At 44.7% G+C, this 26,860-nt stretch overlaps 1 protein-coding gene and 6 non-coding genes across 9 annotated transcripts in view; 2 read left to right on the forward strand and 5 right to left on the reverse strand.

Moving 5' to 3' along the window:
* LOC126251940 (chitooligosaccharidolytic beta-N-acetylglucosaminidase) overlaps window positions 1-26,860 on the reverse strand; it is a 226,111-nt gene that overhangs the window by 171,254 nt on the left and 27,997 nt on the right. The window contains exon 1 of one of the 3 annotated variants that reach the window (XM_049952700.1): window positions 18,448-18,582. The exons of 1 other annotated variant lie outside the window; for it this stretch is intronic. Coding sequence is in view for 1 of the 2 variants with exons in the window: in XM_049952697.1 (XP_049808654.1) it covers window positions 16,679-16,718 (40 nt within the window). In the remaining variant the exon portion in view is untranslated. Of the gene's footprint in view, window positions 1-16,678; window positions 16,734-18,447; window positions 18,583-26,860 lie in introns of those variants that run through there. One more of the 3 variants, XM_049952697.1, reaches the window with a different exon arrangement.
* Trnat-ugu (transfer RNA threonine (anticodon UGU)) lies at window positions 4,384-4,458 on the reverse strand. Its single transcript has one exon. It is a non-coding gene; the product is annotated as a tRNA-Thr (tRNA).
* On the reverse strand, window positions 4,790-4,864 carry Trnat-ugu (transfer RNA threonine (anticodon UGU)). Its single transcript has one exon. It is a non-coding gene; the product is annotated as a tRNA-Thr (tRNA).
* Window positions 5,196-5,270, reverse strand: Trnat-ugu (transfer RNA threonine (anticodon UGU)). The gene has a single exon. It is a non-coding gene; the product is annotated as a tRNA-Thr (tRNA).
* On the reverse strand, window positions 5,602-5,676 carry Trnat-ugu (transfer RNA threonine (anticodon UGU)). Its single transcript has one exon. It is a non-coding gene; the product is annotated as a tRNA-Thr (tRNA).
* On the forward strand, window positions 5,784-5,858 carry Trnat-ugu (transfer RNA threonine (anticodon UGU)). The gene has a single exon. It is a non-coding gene; the product is annotated as a tRNA-Thr (tRNA).
* Trnat-cgu (transfer RNA threonine (anticodon CGU)) lies at window positions 20,796-20,870 on the forward strand. The gene has a single exon. It is a non-coding gene; the product is annotated as a tRNA-Thr (tRNA).

The raw sequence follows: 26,860 nt of genomic DNA on the forward strand, positions 1-26,860 counted from the left end.
TACCATTGTGGGCGGGCATAGGGTTCAAGCGTCGTCCCCGACCATGACGGCGCTTGTCCGAGGCTTGTTTAGTTCTGTCCTGAACCAACTAATCACACGAAAAGGGGGGTTAGCCCTATTAGTGGTTTGTTCTTTTCGTCGCCTTTTACGACTGGCAGAACATACCGGAGGCCTATTCTTTTCCCGGGCCTCCACGGGGTTATTACTATTATTATTATTATTATTTCTTTACTTTCTCAGATGTTAAGTCTGGTTGAGAATGGAAAGTGACGCGGACCTTGATCAAGCGTCACTTCCTATTAACTGTACGGTATGTGTTATATTGCATTTAGGAACTTTCGGGTAATTGAACATGTATCAATAATTACGGATTTCTGTAGTTGTATATATGTGTTTGGATGTAGCTGTATTGCATTGATGTACTGGTGGATATTGTGTGGTATGACTCCTGTAGTTGATACTATAATTGGTATGATGTCAACTTTATCCTGATGCCACATGTCTTTGACTTCCTCAGCCAGCTGGATGTATTTTTCAATTTTTTCTCCTGTTTTCTTTTGTATATTTGTTGTATTGGGTATGGATATTTCGATTAGTTGTGTTAATTTCTTCTTTTTATTGGTGAGTATGATGTCAGGTTTGTTATGTGGCGTTGTTTTATCTGTTATAATGGTTCTGTTCCAGTATAATTTGTATTCATCATTCTCCAGTACATTTTGTGGTGCATACTTGTATGTAGGAACTTGTTGTTTTAAAAGTTTATGTTGTAAGGCAAGCTGTTGATGTATTATTTTTGCGACATTGTCATGTCTTCTGGGGTATTCTGTATTTGCTAGTATTGTACATCCGCTTGTGATGTGATCTACTGTTTCTATTTGTTGTTTACAAAGTCTGCATTTATCTGTTGTGGTATTGGGATCTTTAATAATATGCTTGCTGTAATACCTGGTGTTTATTGTTTGATCCCGTATTGCAATCATGAATCCTTCTGTCTCACTGTATATATTGCCTTTTCTTAGCCATGTGTTGGATGCGTCTTGATCGATGTGTGGCTGTGTTAGATGATACGGGTGCTTGCCATGAAGTGTTTTCTTTTTCCAGTTTACTTTCTTCGTATCTGTTGATGTTATGTGGTCTAAAGGGTTGTAGAGGTGGTTATGAAATTGTAGTGGTGTAGCCGATGTATTTATGTGAGTGATTGCTTTGTGTATTTTGCTAGTTTCTGCTCGTTCTATAAAGAATTTTCTTAAATTGTCTACCTGTCCATAATGTAGGTTTTTTATATCGATAAATCCCCTTCCTCCTTCCTTTCTGCTTAATGTGAATCTTTCTGTTGCTGAATGTATGTGATGTATTCTATATTTATGGCATTGTGATCGTGTAAGTGTATTGAGTGCTTCTAGGTCTGTGTTACTCCATTTCACTACTCCAAATGAGTAGGTCAATATTGGTATGGCATAAGTATTTATAGCTTTGGTCTTGTTTCTTGCCGTCAATTCTGTTTTCAGTATTTTTGTTAGTCTTTGTCTATATTTTTCTTTTAGTTCTTCTTTAATATTTGTATTATCTATTCCTATTTTTTGTCTGTATCCTAGATATTTATAGGCATCCGTTTTTTCCATCGCTTCTATGCAGTCGCTGTGGTTATCCAATATGTAATCTTCTTGTTTAGTGTGTTTTCCCTTGACTATGCTATTTTTCTTACATTTGTCTGTTCCAAAAGCCATATTTATATCATTGCTGAATACTTCTGTTATCTTTAGTAATTGGTTGAGTTGTTGATTTGTTGCTGCCAGTAGTTTTAGATCATCCATGTATAGCAAATGTGTGATTTTGTGTGGGTATGTTCCAGTAATATTGTATCCATAATTTGTATTATTTAGCATGTTGGATAGTGGGTTCAGAGCAAGGCAGAACCAGAAAGGACTTAATGAGTGTCCTTGGTATATTCCACGCTTAATCTGTATTGGCTGTGATGTGATATTATTTGAATTTGTTTGGATATTAAGTGTGGTTTTCCAATTTTTCATTACTATGTTTAGGAACTGTATCACTTTAGGATCTACTTTGTATATTTCCAATATTTGTAGTAACCATGAGTGGGGTACACTATCAAAAGCTTTTTGGTAATCAATATATGCGTAGTGTAGCGACCTTTGTTTAGTTTTAGCTTGATATGTCACCTCTGCATCTATTATCAGTTGCTCTTTACATCCTCGAGCTCCTTTGCAACAGCCTTTTTGTTCTTCATTTATAATTTTGTTCTGTGTTGTATGTGTCATTAATTTCTGTTTAATGATTGAAGTTAATATTTTGTATATTGTTGGTAGGCATGTTATGGGGCGATATTTAGCTGGGTTCGCTGTGTCTGCTTGATCTTTAGGTTTCAGATAAGTTATTCCATGTGTAAGTGTATCAGGGAATGTGTATGGGTCTGTAATGTAACTGTTAAATAATTTAGTTAGATGTGAATGTGTTGAGGTGAACTTCTTTAACCAGAAATTTGCTATTTTATCATTTCCAGCGGCTTTCCAATTGTGAGTAGAATTAATTGCTTGGGTGACTTCATGTTGCAAAATTATCACTTCAGGCATTTGTGGTATCATCTTGTATGTGTCTGTTTCTGCTTGTATCCACCGTGCATGCCTGTTATGTTGTACCGGGTTAGACCATATGCTGCTCCAGAAGTGTTCCATGTCTGTTATGTTTGGTGGATTGTTTATTTTAATGTGTGTGTTATCTATTGTCTGGTAAAATTTCATTTGGTTTGTGTTGAATGTTTGGTTTTGTTTCCTTCTATTTTCACTTTTTTTGTATCTTCTGAGTCGTTTGGCTAATGCTTGTAATTTCTGCTTCTTTTCGTCTAATTGCTCTGTCGCTTCTTGTTGTGAGATTTTATCTAACCTTTTTCGTTTTTTTTCCGAGATTTCATTTCTTATAAATTGTGTTAGCTGTCCGATGTCTTTTCTCAGTTTTTCTATTCTGATCTGTAGCCTGTGTTGCCATGCTGGTTTTGTGGGTTTCTTCTGTGTGTTGGTTGGTTCTGATCTCTGTCTAGTGTGTATATTTAGTGTAGTGAGTGCTCCTATATAAACCAGTAGTTGTAACTCTTCCATAGTTGTGTTTTCATTTATTTTGTTGTGTATGATTGTGTTGATAGTTTTTATTGTTGTTTCGACTTGTGGGTTATTTGGCGGTCTATGCAAGAATGGTCTAATGTCTGTATTTGTGTCTTTGTATTCTATATATGTTAGCTGAAATTTTTCTTCTATATCTAGCATCTGTGTCACTTCGTGTTCTATTTGTGCTTGTTCTGGTGGCTGTCTTAAGATTTCGTTTTCCTCTGATTGTTTAATTGGTGCGTGTTGTTCTTTGTTTGTTTGCTCTGGGATGTTTGAGTCCATTACTGTATTTTCTTCTTCTTCTGATTGCACATTATTTTGTTCCAGTATTTGTTGTACTTCTTGTTTGATGTTTTCTAATTCTGACTGGGGTATCCTGTTATTTTTGATTATTACACGTATCTGATCAGCTAGTCGTTGTTCTGTTAAAAATTTTAATTCTGGGTATCTGGTAATAAATGTTGTGTATACTTGTGATCTGTATCCAGTTGTGTTGGTTCCTAGGTTTGTTGCTTGGTAATAACAGAACATGAGGTGTCGATTAACTTCATCTGACCATCTCATCCTCTGTCTTTGTTTTCCTTCTAGGGTGGTTGCAGGAAGCATATCCTGCAAAACACCTCTATTTGGATTTAAATCATTTTCCAGTTGGCTAGCAGTGTCGTTACCATTGTGGGCGGGCATAGGGTTCAAGCGTCGTCCCCGACCATGACGGCGCTTGTCCGAGGCTTCTTTAGTTCTGTCCTGAACCAACTAATCACACTAAAAGGGGGGTTAGCCCTATTAGTGGTTTGTTCTTTTCGTCGCCTTTTACGACTGGCAGAACATACCGGAGGCCTATTCTTTTCCCGGGCCTCCACGGGGCTTATTATTATTATTATTATTATTATCAGGAATACTATTATGTTTGTGCGTGTGAACTTTTACTGAATATATTAGTCACAACTCAAAACTTTTATTTATAGTCTTAGTTCCTGATCCTGTTGAGTAAATAGTCAGTAGGAACACTTTCTTTCAGTGACCACAAGAACAATGTGGACTTGCAGACTGGAAATTATGGTCAGAATGTTCTCCATCGCTTTCTGGCTCACTGCAAAAATAGTTTTCTTGCAAACTGCAGAAAAGAACTCATATAAAAATCCACACTCCGCCCACAAATGGACCTATTCAGGCATTTAACGTAATTGAAATGATAATTAAATGAACACCCTAGCTGCAAGCAGGCGTTGATACACTTCGTTGAGGACATGTTGAAAATGTGTGCCCCGACCGGGACTCGAACCCGGGATCTCCTGCTTACATGGCAGACGCTCTATCCATCTGAGCCACCGAGGGCACAGAGGATAGTGCGTCTGCAGGGACTTATCCCTTGCACGCTCCCCGTGAGATCCACATTCCCAACATGTCCACAACACTACATTCGTAGTGCGCCTATTAGATGTTTGCCCATCATACTCATTACTCGTGGCAGATTAATCTACCAAGTCCCGTACGAGTTCGGGCATAGCGTGTGCGTTCGCACACAAGAAGGTCAAAGGCCGGGAACCCATATTTATTTTAACTATATATGACCATGCAGCTTTGCTAGAATTGAAATGATAATTAAATGAACACCCTAGCTGCAAGTAGGCGTTGATACACTTCGTTGAGGACATGTTGAAAATGTGTGCCCCGACCGGGACTCGAACCCGGGATCTCCTGCTTACATGGCAGACGCTCTATCCATCTGAGCCACCGAGGGCACAGAGGATAGTGCGTCTGCAGGGACTTATCCCTTGCACGCTCCCCGTGAGATCCACATTCCCAACATGTCCACAACACTACATTCGTAGTGCGCCTATTAGATGTTTGCCCATCATACTCATTACTCGTGGCAGATTAATCTACCAAGTCCCGTACGAGTTCGGGCATAGCGTGTGCGTTCGCACACAAGAAGGTCAAAGGCCGGGAACCCATATTTATTTTAACTATATATGACCATGCAGCTTTGCTAGAATTGAAATGATAATTAAATGAACACCCTAGCTGCAAGCAGGCGTTGATACACTTCGTTGAGGACATGTTGAAAATGTGTGCCCCGACCGGGACTCGAACCCGGGATCTCCTGCTTACATGGCAGACGCTCTATCCATCTGAGCCACCGAGGGCACAGAGGATAGTGCGTCTGCAGGGACTTATCCCTTGCACGCTCCCCGTGAGATCCACATTCCCAACATGTCCACAACACTACATTCGTAGTGCGCCTATTAGATGTTTGCCCATCATACTCATTACTCGTGGCAGATTAATCTACCAAGTCCCGTACGAGTTCGGGCATAGCGTGTGCGTTCGCACACAAGAAGGTCAAAGGCCGGGAACCCATATTTATTTTAACTATATATGACCATGCAGCTTTGCTAGAATTGAAATGATAATTAAATGAACACCCTAGCTGCAAGCAGGCGTTGATACACTTCGTTGAGGACATGTTGAAAATGTGTGCCCCGACCGGGACTCGAACCCGGGATCTCCTGCTTACATGGCAGACGCTCTATCCATCTGAGCCACCGAGGGCACAGAGGATAGTGCGCACTACGAATGTAGTGTTGTGGACATGTTGGGAATGTGGATCTCACGGGGAGCGTGCAAGGGATAAGTCCCTGCAGACGCACTATCCTCTGTGCCCTCGGTGGCTCAGATGGATAGAGCGTCTGCCATGTAAGCAGGAGATCCCGGGTTCGAGTCCCGGTCGGGGCACACATTTTCAACATGTCCTCAACGAAGTGTATCAACGCCTGCTTGCAGCTAGGGTGTTCATTCAATTATCATTTCAATTCTAGCAAAGCTGCATGGTCATATATAGTTAAAATAAATATGGGTTCCCGGCCTTTGACCTTCTTGTGTGCGAACGCACACGCTATGCCCGAACTCGTACGGGACTTGGTAGATTAATCTGCCACGAGTAATGAGTATGATGGGCAAACATCTAATAGGCGCACTACGAATGTAGTGTTGTGGACATGTTGGGAATGTGGATCTCACGGGGAGCGTGCAAGGGATAAGTCCCTGCAGACGCACTATCCTCTGTGCCCTCGGTGGCTCAGATGGATAGAGCGTCTGCCATGTAGGCAGGAGATCCCGGGTTCGAGTCCCGGTCGGGGCACACATTTTCAACATGTCCTCAACGAAGTGTATCAACGCCTGCTTGCAGCTAGGGTGTTCATTTAATTATCATTTCAATTCTAGCAAAGCTGCATGGTCATATATAGTTAAAATAAAAAAAAATTAACGTAATATTTAGGGAAATCATGCAAAAACCTAAATCTAGATGAAAGGATGAGGATACGAAGCACCGTGCCCTCGAATCCAAGAGCAGTGTCTTACAACTGAGTCACCTTGCTTTGTGATATTCAGGATGTAACAGGTATAAATGCGTATGTTTCTATCTGTGACTGAGGATGGTGTACTTTGCAGAATAATAACTTAAACTATTGGAAGTATTATGATTTGGGTTGATTAGTTCCTCCAAGTAAATGTGGCAAGACTAAGTTATTAATGCTTATTTTGTTCTGGGCAGCTGGTCAGGACGCAAAAGGTTTAGCCTATACTGACAGGCGTAGTCACCTTCGTGGTGCAGTTACGGCCATCACTTAGTAAATTGTGTGACGTGTCTGTGGGGAGATGGTTCGACGCAGAGAAAAACAACCGGCACACTGATGTGTGTATGTACTAAGATACTGTCTATAAAAATATCTGCATCTGTACCCATTACATGCTACATAATTTAAACCAGATAATTTTACGTCCAGTTTTCAAATATATCAGAAAGTACTGTCTTCTTGCACATTTTGAGTTATTCCCCCATTCGGCACTGAAATATCTCAAAATATGCAGAGAGGTGGCTCGCCCCGATGTGAAAGAAAATCAGACGTAAAATATTATACAAAAAATCAACCTCTTTTGTAACGAACTGCTTTTATATCTAGAAGGCAAGTCAGACTGTAAATATGTTTCGTTACAGACCACAGCTGATGTTTTTGTTTTGTATCAATAAAACTAAATGCGTCTTTTTTCACAAAAATACGCCTTTTCGTGTATTTGCAAAGTCGAATTTAAAATACCTTCAATAATTATGAAGTGACTACGCATAGTATGGGCACACAAACGAAGAAGAACAATTTGGTTTTATGAGAAGCAGTAGCACTTGAGAAACAATTTTGGCACCATTGTTATTAGAGGTCGATTTTGAAAGAAAATTAAATATACATGAACAGATCATGTCTGACACCCTTTTAGCAATCACTGAACGAGGATGATCAGTGGTAAGAAACTGGTCTCTCATTTGGACGGACGGCTTTTCAAGTGTGGGGTCCTACCCACTCGTCTCTTATAGGGTGCCTAACAGATGCTGCTTTCTCGGTTAGCTATACAACAATTCAAGCAAATCACATTAATGGTTTTTATTACAATAAAGTAGATTGACAATACTTAACTTTGGTTTACAAGAGTTATCGTAAGCAATGGGCGACATACAAACAGTCAGTGTCCTTCATTATACACAATGTCCACGTAAGCATTCACACTCGCTCATAAGTCATTACTATCGTTAATTTCACTGCTCATCTAGGCCTCTCTGTTAGTGTCCGTCTCATACTGTCCCGGAGTCTGGCAGGAGTGGCGCTTATATTCTCTTCGGCTAGAGGCCGCTCCTGTCTTGGTGCGGTCCTAGCCAGCGGGCTATGGGCTGACGTCGTCTCACAACCTTCTCTGCTCTTGCGTTCTTCATCTTCGTGCCGGCGTTTCTCGTTACGCCGGAACATCAAGTCCCCGTTCCGCCGTCCAGACTTACATTTTCCGTGGTTTTACAATCAAATGATGGGGCAGTGTCTTCCCAAAGGATAAGGCTAATATCCTGCTCCACCCTTCGCCAGTCGGAATAGAAATCATTGTCTAATGATCTTGGCGCTGCTGTGACGTTAAAACCTAATGTTTCTTCCTTTTTGTCAGCAGATGTTGTCAGTCAATGCTCACATTATTATGTTCACACGTTAAAATACTTTCGACAGCTATATTATTGTCAACAGCCCATATAATTTCTTAGCCAATAGCTGCGCTAATACGTCACAGGAGCCTCCATCTCCTGTGGTCCCCAACTGGAGGAGAGTTTTGACAGTTGTGGTGCCAGAGCCGGCATCCAGCAGTGGGGATTCCTGTTGAACCTGGCACTGATGTGTTCGTCTTTCCTCGAGTGGATCGTGGTTGGAGCCTATTCGCCTGGTGTAGGGGCAGGTGTTTTCGACCACGTGTTGGAAATAACACTGCGAAAGGAAGGAGCACTTTGTTGAAGAATGCTATTTGCACCCACAGTAAATGACCAATGAAAATACCCCCCATCCGCTCTTGAGACTGAATGGCTGAAAAGCCTGAGTTCATTTTCGGGAGTTGTTGGGAAGTCGCGAAATAGAGGAGTCGGCCAATAGCCCTCCTTGGTGTGGAAGGCACAACGTGGGATACGTGGAAGGAGATGGTATATTAAGAGTGTTGCGCATATAGAGTCGGGAATGAATGACCCTGCGTGATCCAAAGGCTATTTTTTCACTACGAAAAGCGTAAGAGTGTAGACAAGAGGGTGTGGAGTTCCGATCTGTCAATGCCGATTGTACAGGCGAGCACTGCGGCATACAATAATTAGTGTGTGGGCACTTGAACAGTCGGAACAGACTTCGAAACAAATAGTGGAGCCATCGACTACCGGGAGGTGGTAGTTAATCAAAGGGACAGACTTGGCGATGTCTAATTTAAACCAGTAAGTACCAAATCTCACATTTCTCAGGAGAATCAAAAGAAATGTATTTCTTTTTGTACATAACTTACATACACATATCCAGAAAACTGAGAAGGTTTTATGATACCACAGAATTATGCTTTTCACCTCACCGATACACAAAATAATGAGTTAAATTAGAAAATGACAATTTATGAAGAACAATGTAAGTGCCATTGCAGGGAACTTACTGCTTCTAAGTGCAAACAAGAAAGCTTTAATTTCAAGTGTCACTACATTTTGTTTGTGATAATACAAGTTCGGACATACAGTACCCATGTTTAAAGCAGTAGACTCCAGTCAACAAAAATCATATATCATTACATTTAAGTTTTTACAACGAAAATATTAAATTGAAGGAAAGTATCTTCCAGTATTGACTTCTGTTTCTTACACAACTTCGTTCTTGGGATCACATGTTGCAAAATTTATTGCAGAACTTCCTGTGCTGTTGAGGAGGAAATGGCAACATTGTCATTGTTTTGCAACTGATAAACATGGCTGGTCTTTCAGATAAACAACAGCATGGCACACATCAGCCACAATGTTTCGTCTTCTGAATACGCTGACATTATTCCGTTCTTATGCTTAAGAATAAGAATTTTAATACCTATTTGAGACGGATGTGTGTGACACAGTTTGATGAAACCGCTTCTATTTTTTTTAACATTTATGAAACAAAAATTATCTACTTCCATTACAAAGATGTTTCATTGTTTCAAGCAAACGCTTACATGCACTCTGTTTACCACGCAAACTGTGCATCTGCTAAATCGAGGAGACCTTGACTAAGAACGCTCATTCGATGGTCTATAAGGGAAGGGGGAAAGGAAACCGGGGGGTTTGCAGTATTTTTAATATTTTGGAAGACGAAACAAGACTTGTAAATAGACACAATAAAGTTCCAGTTCCAACCCTTTTAAAAACCTGCGTAGTACCGAGTTTTAAATCATTTTTTGAAGAAAAGCAGCTCGCAGCACCAAATATTTTTTTTCCTTTCTCTCAGAGCCTGGGGGGGGGGGGAGGGGAGGGTGGAGGAGCAGCCATCCCTTGTCCCTGGCAATGGGCGCCCTTGACCTTGACCCATGGAACTTGAAACTTCAAACGGAAGCAATGCTTGGAACAAATACCATGCGCTATCTTGTAATGAATGTTTGGAACATTTCCTCCTCGATTTACATTTGTAACAAGTCTCTGGACACGCAACAGAATACTGAGAGTACAACAGCACTGAAAAAGTGTTTTGTGAAAAAAATCACACTTAGAACATTTGACATTTCCAAACTTCATTTGTTCCCATAGAAACATAAAATGTGGTGGTGGTGGTGGTGGTGGTGGTGGTGGTGTGTGTGTGTGTGTGTGTGTGTGTGTGTGTGTGTGTGCGCGTGTGTGTGTGTGTGTGCATGTGCATGTGTCTATCTACTGATTTTGAGCCGTCATCTTCTTGTGTCTTTGTGAAGATTATCGTTGGAAGATGCTTGGGAAAGCTGGAGAGGGGGGAAGGGGGGGGAGAGGCGGGGGTTAATTGATTGCCAACAGTGTGCGTTTTACAACCCAGCAGTTAGATCTCGTAATTTTACAGAATACAGTTAGCTACAGAGAGAATTTGTCATTGGTTGTTGACTGCTGACACGTTTAACTCTGGCTCGAGGGTCAAACCGCGATTTCTGACTCTTGTTATGACTATTTTATAAAAGTGAATAAAATTCATCCGGTTCCGCCACGGAAGAATTCCTAGTTAAGCTTCAGAACAATTCGCTGTGTTAACTTGTCTGGCGCCTCAAGAGCGCGTGGATTCAAGCTGCGACTGCGAGATTTCACGACAACAGAATCTCTCCGATGACGAGGTGGAGGAGTGTTTCGCTACATTACAATAGAAGATTTGAAGAAGGTTTTTTATGAGGTACAATGGGTCTTTTTTATATCAATCCACTCCATGACTACTGCAGTGGCACTGCTGCATCAACAGTAGTAGATCTTTAGAACAACAGAAAACAGTCTTGCTTGCGCAAGCAAGACTATTTTTTCTGCTCTACAGAATTTTTTATTTATTTTCAGCTAGTGTGATATGAAACACAAGGATAGAAGTGTAACCCATTCTCTTAATGCAAAACAGACTGAAGTTATCAAGAACTAACGAATGATACAAGAGGACAAAATCGGAAAGGTGGAAGGCATCGTTGCGCAATGGCACCACTGAAATTTAACTTGATTACACAAGAGGCAGTGAGGAAAATAAAGGACTATCTCTACAAGAGAGTTCCGTCGGCCAGATCAGCGTAAGGTGATCCGCTGATGACATGGCAGTAGATGCCGAAAGTTAACAGGAACTGAATATAGTGCTTAATGAAATGGAACGTATGCCAGTTGATGGCTACATTATGCTCATAAATAAAAAGAAAGTTGAGGTAGTGGTGTGTACAGCAACTGGAAATGCTAGCTGACAAAACGTTAAACTTGAACACAAGACTCTCAAGAGGTGGACGAAATTTTCAATCTCAGAAGTAGAGTAGATAAAGGAGGAAGATGTAAGAAAGACATTGCAGCAAGTATTGGACGAGGCGAAAGGCCTTTCAACAAAAAGAAAGAGCTGCTAAAATACAGAGACTATAAAAGAATTCATATAATGTTCCGCATCTTTCTACGAGTGCAAAACAGGACAACTGGATAGACAGAATGGAAAGGATTGGAATCCTTTGAAATGCGGTGCTGGAGGAGACTATTGAAGATTAGGTGATTGAGGTGCATTGTTTAAGGAGGGAAGCCGCCCTTGAATGAGTTTTCGATAACTTATAAAGGTGCAGTAAAATATAAACGAGCCAGATGGAAAAAAATAAATAAACATTTTATTATTTCAAAAGTAAATGCCCTAACTGTTAATACATTTATCCCGCTGTGAGATACGGCGGTCAATGCTTTCATGGAGAAATGTTTTCGGTTGCCTATGGACCATGATTACACGCAGGTGTGTGCCTCTTCTTCCGAAACAAATAGACGGCCACGAATGTATTTCTTTAGGATTCCAAACAAATGGAAATCGTATGGAAAGAGATCGGGTCTGTACGGAGATGTGTAAGGACTTCGCAACAAAATGTCTGCAGCGTACTCGAAACAACTTTGGCAGCATGTGGGCTGCCATTAACCTGCAACAGAATGTTGCTTATTGTCTTTCACGAACACGGCATCACAATTAACGCACAGCGGTACGTGGACACTTTGTAGAAACTGAAGTGCGCCATGAAGTCCAAATGCCCAGGAATGTTGACGGACGGCATAATTCTGTTGCAGGATTATACCCGCCCACACGCTGCGAGGATTATTTCCACTGAGCTGCAAAAGTTTCGCTGGGAACCCCTTACACATCATCCGTTCAGTCCCGATCTCTCCCCGTGTGATCACCATATTTTTGAAGCCCTGAAGAAAGACATTCGTGACCGCCGATTTGCTTCGGACGAATAGGTGCTAGCCTGGTTACAATCATGGTTCCATTGACAACCACCTTCCATGAAGGCATCGACCGTCTTGTCTCTCACAGGGATAAATGTATTAACCGTTATGGCGATTACTTTTGTAATAATAAACAATTTACTTATTAGTTTTCCATCTGGGTCGTTTTTTACTGTCCCTTATGCTTACAGAGGAACTATATGTGTTGCAGAGATGGAATGGTTGAGCGCATATCATGACATGAACCGTTCCTTAAAAATATAGTTCGAGGGAGGCGGGTCCACAAAAATCGCACAGATAGGCCTGGATATGAGAATGAAGGTAGATCGCTGATACAGCAAGCACCAGTTGTACTGAAATCAAGGACGTAGCTCACAAGAGGGAGGAATGGAAGATGCGACACATCTGCTAAAGAAATTGCCTAGTCTGTGCTTGTCTGTGCTCTTCTCGATCACTGTCGCGCTGTATAGGATCATTGCAAAATACACTCCCAGAAAAAGGTCGCAACAGTAAGAAGTTGACAGGCGTGTTTCTACATCTGAAAGATTATGTCTATTCAAATTTGGCGCCAGTCACTTGGCAGTGGCGCTGGAACAGTCGTGAGCGTTAGTTACGTTTGAGATGATGGTGAGTTGCTGTTAGTCAAGAACACCTTTAAAGCCAAAAAGACGCCATTATCAACATCTCGCCGACTTTGAACGAGGTCGTGTAATAGGCCTACAAGAAGCTGGATGTTCCTTCTGCGATACTGCAGAAAGACTTGACAGCAATGTAGCCACTGGAAATGATTGGTGGCAGCGGTGGTCATAGGAATGTACGGTCGCAAGAACACCGCGCTCCGGATGGCCACATGCCATTACCAAGAGGAAATACCATCGTGTTCATCGTATGGCTCTGGTGCAGCGTACTGCATCTGCAGCAGCAATCTGAGCAGTAGTTGGCACCACAGTGGTACAACAAACAGTTACAAATCGTTTACTTTAAGAACAGGCCTGAGCCAGACGCCCTATAGCGTGCATTCAAAAAATGGTTCAAATGGCTCTGAGCACTATGGGACTTAACTGCTGAGGTCATCAGTCCCCTAGAACTTAGAACTACTTAAACCTAACTAACCTACGGACATAACGCACATCCATGCCCGAGGCAGGATTCCAACCTGCGACCGTAGCAGTCCCGCGGTTCCGGACTGAGGCGCCTAGAACCGCTAGACCACCGCGGTCGGTGCGGGCATTCAGTTGACCCAACCATCGCCATTTGCGACTTCAGTTGTGTCGAGCAATAGATTATTGGAGGGCAGGGTGGAAGTCTGTTGTGTTTTCTGATGAAATCTGGTTCTGCATTGGTGCCAGTGATGACCGTGTGTTGGTTAGAAGCAGGCCAATTTAGGGCCTGAAACCAACCTGTCTGCGTTCTAGACACACTGGACCTACACCTGGAGTTATGGTCTGGGGTGCGATTTCGTAAGACAGCAAGATCACTCTCGTGGATATCCCACGCACCCTGATTGCAGATGTGTACGTCAATCTGGTGACTCTACGAGTTGTCCTGCTATTAACGAACAGCGTTCAGGGGTTTTTCTAACAGGGTAACTCTCGGCCACATACCACTGTTGTAATCCAACGTGCTGTACAGATTGCCGACATCTTGCCTTGTCCTGTTCGATCACAAGATCTGTCTCCAACCGGGCACATATGTTACATCATCGGACAGCAACTGCAGCATCACCCACAAACAGCAATAACTGTCCCTGTACTGATCGATCAACTACTACAGACATGGAACTCCATCCTACAAACTGACGTCCGACGCCTACACAACACAACTCACGCACGTTTGCATGCTTGCATTGAACATTCTGGTGATTACACCGGTTAATAATGTACCACCATTTCACACTTGCAATGGCTTATTTCGTGCTTACATTAATCTATGATCTTGCAATGCTAATCATAGGAAAATGTTATCTAGACAAATGGAGTCCCTAAATTTCATTACTTTACATTAATTATTTTTTGATGTTCCAATTTTTTCTGACATCGAGGAAATTCAAAGAAAGGTAGCTAATTTAGCATTATCACGGAATTGAGGAGAGAATATCATAGAAATGACGAGCGAGTTGGGATGGCAGTCATATCGTTGCAGCGAGAGCTTTTCGTGAAATTGCAATCACCAAATTTGTCCGCCGAAAGTCAAATTATTTTGTTAGTTGCCAGTTATGTAGGGTGAAATGCCCATTGTGATCAAATAAAAGGAACCTGATCTCGCACATCAAGAGTTAGGTGTTCTTTTTTCAGCGAGAGTTAAGAGTTCCTTCTCTCCCCACCTGCTATTAAAGAGTGGAACAGTCGAGAAATGGTCTGAAAGTGGTTCTGTGAACCTTCTATCTAAAACTTACAGTGTGAATTACAGAGTAATCATGCAGATGTAGATGCATCAAAACGAAGAAACAACAGCGTAGGTAATACCACGCGTTATTTATGCTCTACGGGCAGGAGCAATACCGATCTGCTTGTACGGCTCAAGTCGGGGCATGTTTACCAAGAAGATAGAGAAGTGAGACCGTCTCGGATGGAATCTGAACCCCGCAATAACGATTGTTGGTCTGCAACACCGACCAACCCAACTGTGATTTTTAACCGCTTTCCCGGGCTCACATAAGCAAATTCCGGACAGGTTGCAATCTTCGCATCACAAACTACGCCACACAAACCGTTAAAATACACTGCTGGCCACCGTAAATGCAACACCCTGAAGGAAGCATCCGAATCAAGTGAAATTTACACCATGAGTTTGCAGCGATGAGATATGCAACTGATTAGAATTTCAGCGCAGACGCACATCACGCGCGCCTGTGGCGCCACCTCATAGCGCCATTTAAGGCTTGGCGATTTCGACGAGTGTACGTTCGGCACGTGTGTTTACCTTGTGGTTGTTTCACAAGACGATCAGTTATGCCTCGTAGACAGCAGCGAACATCTTTTGATCAAGTATCCGAGTTCGACAGAGGAAGCATAGTGGCTTACCGAGATTGTGGATTATCATGCAGAGAAACTGTAATGCGGATATGTGACCGTTGGATGCAGGAGGGTACGACGGACCGACGTGGTCGATCGCATTCACCTCGGTGCACCACTGCACGTGCTGATAGGCAAATTGTGCGCATGGCAGTGACGGATCGCTCAGTGACATCCCGAACCATAGCACAGCACATTGCGTCTGTAACGCATCATCCAGTGTCTGCGCGTACCATTCGACGCCGTTTACAGCAGAGTGGTCTGTCCGCAAGATGTCCATTGCTTCGTCTACCATTGACGCAGAACCACAGACGTCTCCGTCGCCAATGGTGTGATGACAGACGGATGTGGACGGCAGAATGGAATGACGTTGTCTTTACTGACGAGGCACGCTTCTGTCTGCAGCACCACGATGGTTGGATTCGAGTGTGGAGACACCGTGGAGAGAGGATGCTGGACAGCTGCATTATGCACCGCCACACTGGTCTTGCACCGGGTATTATGGTATGGGGCGGTATTAAATATTACTCTCGCACGCCTCTAGTACGCATTGCCGGTACTTTAAATAGCCGGCGCTACATATCCGAGGTGCTGGAGCCAGTTGTCCTTCCTTACCTTCAGGGCTCGGCCACAGCCATATTTCAACAGGATAATGCGCGACCACACGTGGCACGCATTGTCCAAAGGTTCTTCGTCAATAACCAGATTGAATTGCTTCCCTGGCCGGCTCGCTCTCCGGATCTTTCGCCGATAGAAAACATGTGATCCATGGTTGCTCAACGAGTGACCCAGATTACATCCCCAGCTGCCACACCAGATGATCTTTGGCAACGTGTGCAAGCTACTTGGGCTGCTGTACCCCAGAAACACATCCAACGTCTCTTTGACTCAATGCCGAGACGTGTGGCAGCGTTGATCTCCAACAATGGCGGCTACTCTGGCTACTGATTCTGGCAGGAACCACATGTCACAGACGTCTGTAAACGTAATCATTTGATACTTGGTCAACAAGTTATCTACAAAATAAATTTTGTTGTGCTACCTCTTGTCTTTCTTGGTGTTGCATTAACGGTGGCCAGCAGTGTACAACAGCGCACAGCACACATACAATTGGTGCACAGGACTGTCGTCTATTAGGCAAATAATTAATGACAGTGGCAGTAGGAAGAGCATCAAGACAAAAAGTTAACAAATAAATAAATTCTTCCTACGACGTTGGTAACAAGCCCTCTGCGAGAAAAGACTGAAGAAATCAAAGATATGTACAAAGTTATTAAGTCACTGGTACTTACTACATTTCCACAGAGTCAGCGAACTTGTCTGTTGTTGCATCGGTGAACCAGTATGTTGAAACTGGCATAAAAAAGACCAGGGTCCAAGTCTAGGAGTCACTTAGCGTCAACCTCCTGAATGTCGGCATCGGTTCTCAAGTGGCTCGGTCCGAAGAGCTGAAAATCGCTTGGCGCAGGAGCCGGGCTTTACGGAAGGTGTTCTAGTACAGTTCATCAGGAAGGCCGGCTCATATCGTGCGTAACCGAGGCCGTATGCGGTCGGATGTTGTCACGCAACAACACAGCTTTCGAAAGCAATCCTAGTCGTTTCCTCCAAATCGCCTTTTGCAACCGTTACAGCGTGGAGCAATAACTGGCAGCATTCACGGCGTCTCCATGGAGAGCAAATCAACCAGCAGCACACTCGGCAAGTCTCAAAAGACTGTGACCATACATTTCTTCAGGGATAGAGTTTTGGGGGAGGGGGAATGAAGTTTACTCAGTGTACGTCCATGACACTGACGCCTTTCTGAACTCACGTGTCACATGATGACGCACCCAACTTTCGTCCTCTGTGACAATACGCTGCGGAAATGGAGCATCCTACGTCTGATAGCGCATAAGTGCTGGAGAGACAACCACAGCGCTTGGCTTTGTACTCGTAAGAGATTCATCACACTGCCAGTCGAGATGTTGAGATCGCGTGCGGTTTCCTGCGACTTCCTGCTTGAACCAACACTTTGACACATCACACGTTGTAATCTGAAGTGGGACGTAATTGTCAGTGCTTACCTTCACTCCTCTCATACACCTTTCCGCCTTAATCAAATTCCTGACACCAAAACCATACATATTTTTGTGACATTATGATCACTTCGTAACCATCCACTGTTTGACAATGAATTGCAAATAGTGACATTTTCTTTAAACACTAAAACCTTGTTACACTTCGCACTTCAAGCACCGATAATGTATTCTTAAACACCTCTACTCTGAAAGTGTATTTTTAAGCGTACAGTGGCACAGCTAGCTCCATCCTCCTGGGGTGTTCGCGGTTAAAGAGCTTTGATCTTATCTTCCATCTAAACGTGGAATTACATGGATTTTAAGTCGCACAGCGTATTTATACACCCGTAAAGCTCTTTTTATCTTAAGCACTAAACCACTCTTGTAAATCACGAAACCATAGCCGAACGAGGTGGCGCAGTGGTTAGCCCACTGGACTCGCATTCGGGAGGACGACTGTTCAATCCCGCGTCCGGCCATCCTGTTTTAGGTTTTCCGTGATTTCCCTAAAAATCGCTTCAGACAAATGCCGGGATGGTTCCTTTGACAGGGCACGGCCGACTTCAAATGGTTCAAATGGCTCTGAGCACTATGGGACTTAACATCTGAGGTCATCAGTCCCCTAGAGTTGGAGCTACTTAAACCTAATTAACCTAAGGACATCACACACATGCATGCCCGAGGCAGGGTTCGAACCTGCAACAGTAGCAGCAGCGCGGTTCTGGACTGAAGCGCCTAGAACCTCTCGGCCAGACTCCAGACCACTACACTCAATTTATATTACATCACAGGTACCCCGTTACAAGGAGAAAGTAGCTAGTACCTATGGCAGAAAGCTAATTTCAGTTATAGTACTCGAGCCTTTTGTCACACACACTACAATAGATTTGTGTCTTAGCTGTATTGTTAATAATATAAAGAAAAAGAGACCATAAGAAGACTACAGGATGAGCGCAATGCCTCGTTATGTTCCATGTGGTCCATAGCTGTTTTCATCAGCCTACCTCTTTAAAGGCTGTCCTGTTCTGCACACACTGCGATCGCTCCGGCCAGGCACCTCGCGCGCTTAGCCCGGTCGGTGTGTGTGTCATGTGGAAGCTCGGTCAGAACTCTGCGTGACCGCCGCCGCTGCAGCGTCTACCGCCTCTCGCAAAGCACAAAGCAGCGGCTACCCGTTAGAAGCGAGTCAGTCACGCGAATCACGTGACACGGCAGCCGAGCCTGGCGGCGCAGTTTGTACCCGCTTCCAGGCATTCTCGGTGAATAATTTGGTCGGTAGGTCGCGGAAAACAGCGCGTCTCCATAACTTCCAGACAATAAACACTGAAATGGCAATACCAAAGATGCACGTGCGTCACAAAATTAACTGCAGAGCCGAAGCGGACTGTCTAGTCTTTGAAGACGATATAGCGACAGCAAGTTAGGCAGAAGAAGATGCAAAGAAACAAACCAAAGCGAAAAGTTCGAAACTAAACATATTACAAAAATAAACATAGTCTTTCTGTTATATATATTTTCCACGAGAAAACTGACAAATAAAAATTTCTTCTTATGGAATACACATTTGGAAAGGTCTAAACTGTAAGAAAAGAGCATACATTTACTTCTATAGGAAAGTGTAAAATACTGACAATGGTCCAAACACATATATAAGAAGAGAGTCTGGTAGATTTGCAATGCATTTTCGTCTTCACCTTCAGTAACCTGCACCTCACTTTCGTCATCAGATCATCGCCAGAAAGTTCACTTGCTGTTTCGTGATCACCTGGAATAGTATTTTCGATGGTATTATTGGTCTCGGTACCGCCAATTTGATCTGAACAGTCAGCATCACATTCCTCAGTCCATTTTAGTACGCATTCCTCAGAGGTAAGTTCTGCAGCGTTAACATTTTTGGATTCGCGGACGTATTCACTAAACTGAAAATATCATGGTAACTGCGACGCGGAGTTCAGGGGCTCTTACGTTCGTTGTTTGCAGTGCTTGCGTTGATTAACAGACTGCAGTCGCCTGTGCATGCGATGTGTCTCCCCCCACCATACGAAGATACTGGGCAGCGCAATGTTCCATTATTAACATATAAGAAAGTTAGGTTAAGGGTTAAACAACTGGGAGAATATACTCCGATGAGCCAAAACATTACGGCCACGTGGTTAATAGCGCGTTGGTCCACGTTTGTAACGCCATACAGAAGCGATTCTGCTTGGTATGGATTCGATTAGTCGTCGTTAGGTTTCCGGGGGTGTTCAGAAAGTAACTATGCAGTGCCATGTTGTGGTGTGCTAAGTAATGACTTATATGATTGTCAATTATTGATACAACATTTCCCATTATTTAACATATTTGAACCATATTTGACCAGGTATTTGTATTTATTTGCAGGTCCGGTTTGATTGAAGACCGACGTCTTGTGTGATATCATTGTGATCCAGGTCATCATGCTGACGATTGAAAAAAGAGAGTTTCTCGTGGAGCATGTGTTCCACAATGGAGACAAGTTGATCTCAGCAGTAGAAGCTGCATTTGCAGCAAAGTTCCCAGGAGTGAAGATGTCTAATCGCTTGGCTGTACGAAACCTCATCATCAAGTTTCGAAAGATCAGAAGCGTTCATAACGCTCCAAAGTCATGTCCATGTATCCGTACAAAATATCGGTCGCGCATTAACTGAGACACACCGATAGCTCGGCGTGTGTGAACTTTTGCAACTGGTTTCTGTCCTTCCTGCAGGACAATGATGAGGGGATTCTTGACACAACGTTTATCACGGATGAGGCATGCTTTCACCTCTCCCGTTACGTGAATAGCCAGAATGGTCGTGTGTGAACTACGGAGAATCCGCATGAATTTCAGGTGTCCCCACTGCGCGCCTTGATTCGTAAACGCATCACTGGGCCGATCTTCTTTCAGGATACTATAAATGCAGGACGGCACTGCACCTGCATTCTGGAGCCCTCCCTAGGTGAAATGAATGAGGACGAAATTGAGAATGCTTGATTCCAACAGGATGGGGTGACTGCACATACCGCCCACAAGACGAAGAACTTTTTAAAGGACATCTTCGGTGACCGCATCATCTCTCCAGGGCTCTGGCCTCCGCGTTCAGCCGACTTGGCTCCACCGGATTACCGATGCCATTTTCATATCGCTTAAGGCTAACCGGCTGATGACCTTCTTCAGTGCAGATGCACACGATTTGCCTGAACTCTTACGGGACTCAGTGGATTGTCTGCCGCGAGTAATGGGTATAATGCCAGGGGCACTATGAATGTAGTGTTTGGACTATAAGTTGAGAATGTGGGTCTCACGGGGACCGTGCCGGCGATAAATCCGTGGAGTCGCACTATCCGCTGTGCCCTCGGTGGCTCAGATGGATAGAGCGTCTGCCACGTAAGGAGGAGATCCCGGGTTCGAATCCCGGTCGGGGCACACATTTTCAACTGTCACCGTTGATGTATATCAACGCCCGTCAGCAGCTAATGGTATTGATTTAATTGTAATTTCATTCTAGAGAGCTGCATGGTCACCAATGGCATCTGTTCTTTCGGACATGTCTGAAAGAACAGATGCCATCTTCGTTATTAAAACAAAGGAGTTTATCGTTGCAACGAGATCTTTCCACAAAATTACAAGTGTTCATTTTTCCCGCGTGCTGTTCTAGAGTGGAACGTTAGAGAAATAGTGTGAAAAAGCTTCGATGAAGCTCTGCCAGACACTTAAGTCTGAATTGCAGAGTAGTCATGTAGACGTTGTGTAATGCGAACTGCCGACCAGTTTCGGTGTTTCTGAGACGCTCTTTCCTAGGCGCCAAGCTGTTGCAATCTGCCCTTTGTCAAAGTGGCTTACGTCTGTGGAGTTCCCAGTTTTGAGCCTATAACGTAGCCAGAATGGTTCCCCATTCGCCTGAGCTCCACTTCCATACTTCCCTCATCGCGCCACGTGTCCACAAGACCACCAGGCGGCATTCAGGCTCGCTGTGGGCAGTGGTCATTGTGTTTTCATCATCAGTTTATCCTCCCTCGTCACGAGAGCTGGGTGAGCTGTTGTAGAAACCCTTTTTGTTTTCAGCCCAACATCCCAGTAAGGGCAGAGGAGTCACACTTGAGAATATTTGAGAGTGAATTTCCAGTTCCAGCATTCGCTCGCTAACCAAAGGAAACCTCCCAAAAAAACTTGGTCGGGCCGAGGATTATAACACTTCAGTATATTTACGGGGCATTGATGTACATTGTACCAGACAAAAACTAAAATTTTATTTATCTAGGTTTATTTATGTATGTATGTTGTACATTTAGAATGAATTACTCTGCAGCGTAATATGCGCTCTTGTGAAACCTCCTGACAAGGTTAAAACTGCGTGCTGTATTCTGCCTCGAACTTATTCCTCTGCAGTACTCTTACCGGCTGAGCTATACTACCACGATTCAAAAGCCATCCGCACAATTACTTTTCTGATAGTACGTACCTCCTACTTTTGCAAACAACACAGAAGCCCTCCAGCATACCTCGGAAAAAATGGAAATTTGTGTAAGTTCGCCGGCCGCGGTGGCCGAGCGCTTCTAGGCGCTTCAGTCCGGAAACGCACGACTGCTACGGTCGCAGGTTCGAATCCTGCATTGGGCATGGATGTGTGTGATGTCCTTATGTTAGTTAGGTTTAAGTAGTTCTAAGTTCTAGGGGACTAATGACCTCAGATGTTAAGTCCTACAATGCTCAGAGCCATTTGAAGTTCCTGTGGGACCAAACCGCTGAGGACATCGGTCCATAGGCTTACACACTACTTAATCAAACTTAAACAAACTTAAACTAACTTACGGTAAGGACAACACATACACTCATGCCCGAGGGAGGACCCGAGCCTCCGACGGGGGGAGCCGCGCGAACCGTGGCGAGGTGCCTAGAACGCGCGGCTACCCCGCGCGGCAGCATACCTCGTTGGATTAGCACTTGCACAAGAAAGGATATCACTGAGAAATGGCATAGTGACATCCTAATGCTGCTTTCTACGAGGCGCATTCAATAAGTAACGCAACACATCTTTTTTTTTATGAAAGCAGATTGGTTTTATTCTCGTTTCCAATACATCTTATTATTCCTTACACCCCATTTAAAACAAAAAAAAAAATCTCCATTCATCGCGAGGGCCTTACGCCATCTTACTGGGAGAGCCTGTTAGGTGCCACTGTACTGCCAGCCGGGGTGGCCGAGCGGTTCTAGGAGCTACAGTCTGGAACCGCGAGACTGCTACGGTCGCAGGTTCGAATCCTGCCTCGGGCATCGATGTGTGTGACGTCCTTAGGTTAGTTAGGTTTAAGTAGTTCTAAGTTCTAGGGGACTGATGACCTCAGATGTTAAGTCCCATAGTGCTCAGAGCTATTTGAACCATTTGAACCACTCTACTGGGCGACGTCGGAGCCAATGTCTCGCTGCATCAATAACCTCCCAATCACAGCACGCACTGCTTCCCACGGTGTGCATCCATCATTGTATTGCCATTTTGTTTCCGTTTGGAAGTCATGAACCCGTGTTTCATTGCCTGTGACGATGTTCGACAAAAAATTGTCACGATCAGCATCGTTATGCGTAAGCAATTCCGCGCAGATAGTCCTTCATTGCGCTTTGTGGTCTCCTGTTAGACGGCGAGGAACACATCAGGCACGGGCGCAGCCCCGAATCCTTTCGAAACCAGGTAGGTAAGCAGATAACAGGACCGAATTCTCCCAAATTGTATGTTGTATTATAGACAATAATATAATTATCTCTGCCATGTTCCTTATCTCCTTCCCCTATCCCTCCCATGTTTTAAACAAAAATATTGATTCACTTGTGAACGCTTTGCGCGTGACCATGAGCGGGTCTAAGTCGCTGGTGCTGTGCTGGCAGGACTGTATCTCAATAAGATAAAATACAATACACGCGAAAAGTTTTTACATCTTCCACTGTAACTTCATATGCTTTTCTTTGCCGACTTGGGAGCATTCATAACTGCTACCTGCTTCAAACGGGGGGATTTGGTCTCATCGTTTTTCAGACCCTTGCGGGCTTGGGAGAATCCGGTACCATTTTTCTGACCGCGGGAGGATTCGGGGCTGCGCCCGCGGGCATACACCTCTGAATACCCAAACTGGTGGACGATTGTGGCAGCACTACCAACAGAGACGTCCAGTAGAACAGCGATGCGTTTGACTGTGATCCGTCGATCACCTTGGATGAGAGTGTCCGTACGTTCCAATATTGCAGTAGCCGTAGCTGTGTGCGCCAGCCGGTCGGCAAGTGGGAGATTGGACAGGTTTGTGAGACCTTGTTGCGTTGATGACAGACACCCCGTCCAACGACTCGACATACTTTTGTTCACTTCGAGGTCTCTGTAGATATTCTGCAAGGGCCTAGGAAGATCCGCAATGCTCTGAGTTTCCTTCAAAAGAAACTCAATGACGGCTCTCTGCTTGGAACTCACCTCTGTTACAGACGCCATTTTGAGGACTATGCATGGCGCCGCCACCTGTCGGTACTCAATGAGGCTATAGCGGTTGAAGCGAGAATATTCTGCAGTGTTCCACAGTACACTCCGCATTTTTAAACAGTAATTGGCCTAGAAAAAAATGTCTTGCATTGTTGTGCTGTTTGAGGCTTTCCCGACGCTGCATCTGCTTGATAGGTTCCCGGGAATTACGCCGGATAATATTGTAAAAACCGCACAATATTTCAGCGAGACAACTGCCCGCCATCTTCAGGTGCTACTGTCGCGTCGCTGAGAAGCTCGCCAATTTATATGTTGGCCAGCGGGAGCGCCAGCCTTGGCGGCACTAAGGAATCGTCATCCACAGATTAGCAACTGAACCGAGTCAACGCAGATGGGTAGCCTTAACGCAGATGCTTAAATCGCGCGCCAACACCTCGCGCGCGCGAACGGGGTCCGTCGCTCCCGACCGCATTTTCCCGCGCCCCGGCGCGCTTCTGCAGACCACGACCCGTTTCTCCAGCAGAGGGCTCTGGTATTCGACGCCGTCTACGATTGGCCTTCGATGACGTTATGCCCCCACTGGCGCCTGCTCTCTACTAGAAAGCCAACATATAAATTGGCGAGCTTCTCAGCGACGGGATACACCTCTTGCAATATGCTGATGACACCGCATTCCTCGCCCTCGCTCCTACCCTCCAACGGTCCCAACGCCTTCTCCAGAATCACCTTGACCTTTTGGCTCCTGAAACTCAACCCTTCCAAGACCCAGGCAATCATCGTCGGTCGTACCACTCGCTCCTTCCGGCTCCTGGATTTCTCCCTTACTGTCTGCGCCCGTCCTGTCCGCCTCACCCCCACCCTCACCTACCTTGGCCTCAACATTGACCGTCACCTCACCTGGATCCCTCATCTCCGCTCCATCCAATCCAAAGCCCACAACCGCCTCCGACTTCTCAAACTCCTCTCCGGCCGGACATGGGGGTTGCACCCCTCTACCATCCTCCACACCTACAAATCCTTAATCCGTCCCATCCTCTGTTATGCCAGTCCTGCCTGGATATCTGCCCCCCCCCCAATTTCCATAAGTCCCTCCAGATCCTTGAGTGTCATGCACTCCGTCTCGCCTACCGTATATGCCTCCCGTCCCCCACGCGGAACCTCTACGATCTCATTCCTTTCCCCCATCTGCTTCTATTCCTCGAACATATCCGCATCCTCTACACCTCCCGCCGTCTTGAACCACTTCATCCCCTGGTTGCTCCTCTCCTCTCTGATCCCCGCCCCCTGCCACGTCTTCACCGTTGTGTCCCCCTTACCCTCCATCTCTACATCCTACATCTCCTTTCCCAAGGTGGCTTCCATCAACTCCCCCTCCCGGATGATGCCCTCTCTCCCTCCATTTATCCCTCCTATCAACTCTGATCCTCACTCCCCCTCCTTTCCTCTGTCCTTTTCCTGGGCTCCCTCTCCCCCCTTCCATCCTCTTTCTTCCCCACCTCCCCTCTCTTTGCCCCCTTCTCTCCCCCACGTCCTTTTACATTTCCCTCCTCTCATTCCCTTTCGCGTCTGCCCTTCTCCCCCTTTATTAGTCCTCTCCCTCCTTGGTCCCCCCCCCTTTTCGTTTTTTTTCCCTCTCCTCCCTCCTGGGCGCTGATGACCTCGATGTTGAGCGCCCATAAACCCCAACACACACACACACACACTCCTCCCTCCTTGTTTTTCCCCCTCCTGCAGGTCCCCCCCCCCCCTCTGCCTTTGGCTCGGGAGTGTCATCTTTGTGCTGCCACTTTCGTGCTGTGTTCTCCAGTGAGTGTTCTACAGTGTGTGTTTTACAGTGAGTGTTCCGTGTTGTGTTTTTTGGGACTTGTTGCGAACGGCCATCATACTGTCGCTGGGTGTGCCTTTTATCTCTTGCGAACAGAAACCAGACTGTCGCCGTGTTTTTTAATTGTGTGTCTACTATGTTACTTGTCTGATTCCTGTGTATTTTATCTACATTTCCAACCCCTTTTGCTTTCTGTTTTAACTTTCCGCATTTTTACGCCATTTTACACTTTAAATCACCATTTTATCGCCTGTTTTACCTTGTTTCTTTCTTCTTCCTTTATTTAAAAAAAGTCTGTAGGCTGTAGAGCAGCGTAGTAAGCTGCTGCCAGCCCGCCCCCTTCGGGGGGAATTGAAAATCAATCAAGGAAAAAAAGCGACGGGACAGTAGCACCTGAAGATGGCGGGCAGTTGTCTCGCTGAAATATTGTGCGGTTTTTACAATATTATCCGGCGCAATTCCCGGGAACCTATGAAGCATGTCTTGCATTACTTATTGAACGCCTCTCGTATAATGACTACTTCAATCTGCAGTGTAGTGTATGTTGTTTTGAAACTTTCAGGCAGATTAAAAGTGTGTGCGACGAGGACTCAAACCCAGAGCCTTATCTTTCGCGGGCAACGCTCTTAGTAACTTAGTTATCAACGATAGTGATTATTTTTGTATCCCGCCTGGATAAGTGGTGCGTGAGTCTGCTTCTGTGAACTGCTTCTGTAACGTAGGCCGAGAGTGAAGAAAGCGAGTAGGAGCAGGAGAGGTGAAGCACTTCGGTACTGTATCTGACTTTAACACTTTTAATAGAGTCAAAAACACAAGTAAATATCAAATTCATGAAGCTGTAGTCCATGTCTAATCCTGTGAAGTTAGGATGACTGTTCTGTATAATCTCAAAACTAACAAATACTCGTTGCTCTCCAATCTTTAACTAAACGTAACTAATACAAAGCTAGCCCACTCGACAGTAGAAGCGATATTTCCAGGCCGTCTGCTCTTGATGAATGGGCCTAAATCAAGACGGCACTCCCTGAGCTCCACAGCGTCGGCCAGAGGGCGCTGTAGTCGGCGTAGTCTTCTCTCGTAGTGCCAACTTACGAGAGCGTGCACCTACGTTGTGGCATCGTAACTATCGAC

This window comes from Schistocerca nitens, chromosome 4 (genome assembly GCF_023898315.1).
Source record: "Schistocerca nitens isolate TAMUIC-IGC-003100 chromosome 4, iqSchNite1.1, whole genome shotgun sequence".
Classification (NCBI taxonomy): Eukaryota; Metazoa; Arthropoda; class Insecta; order Orthoptera; family Acrididae; genus Schistocerca; species Schistocerca nitens.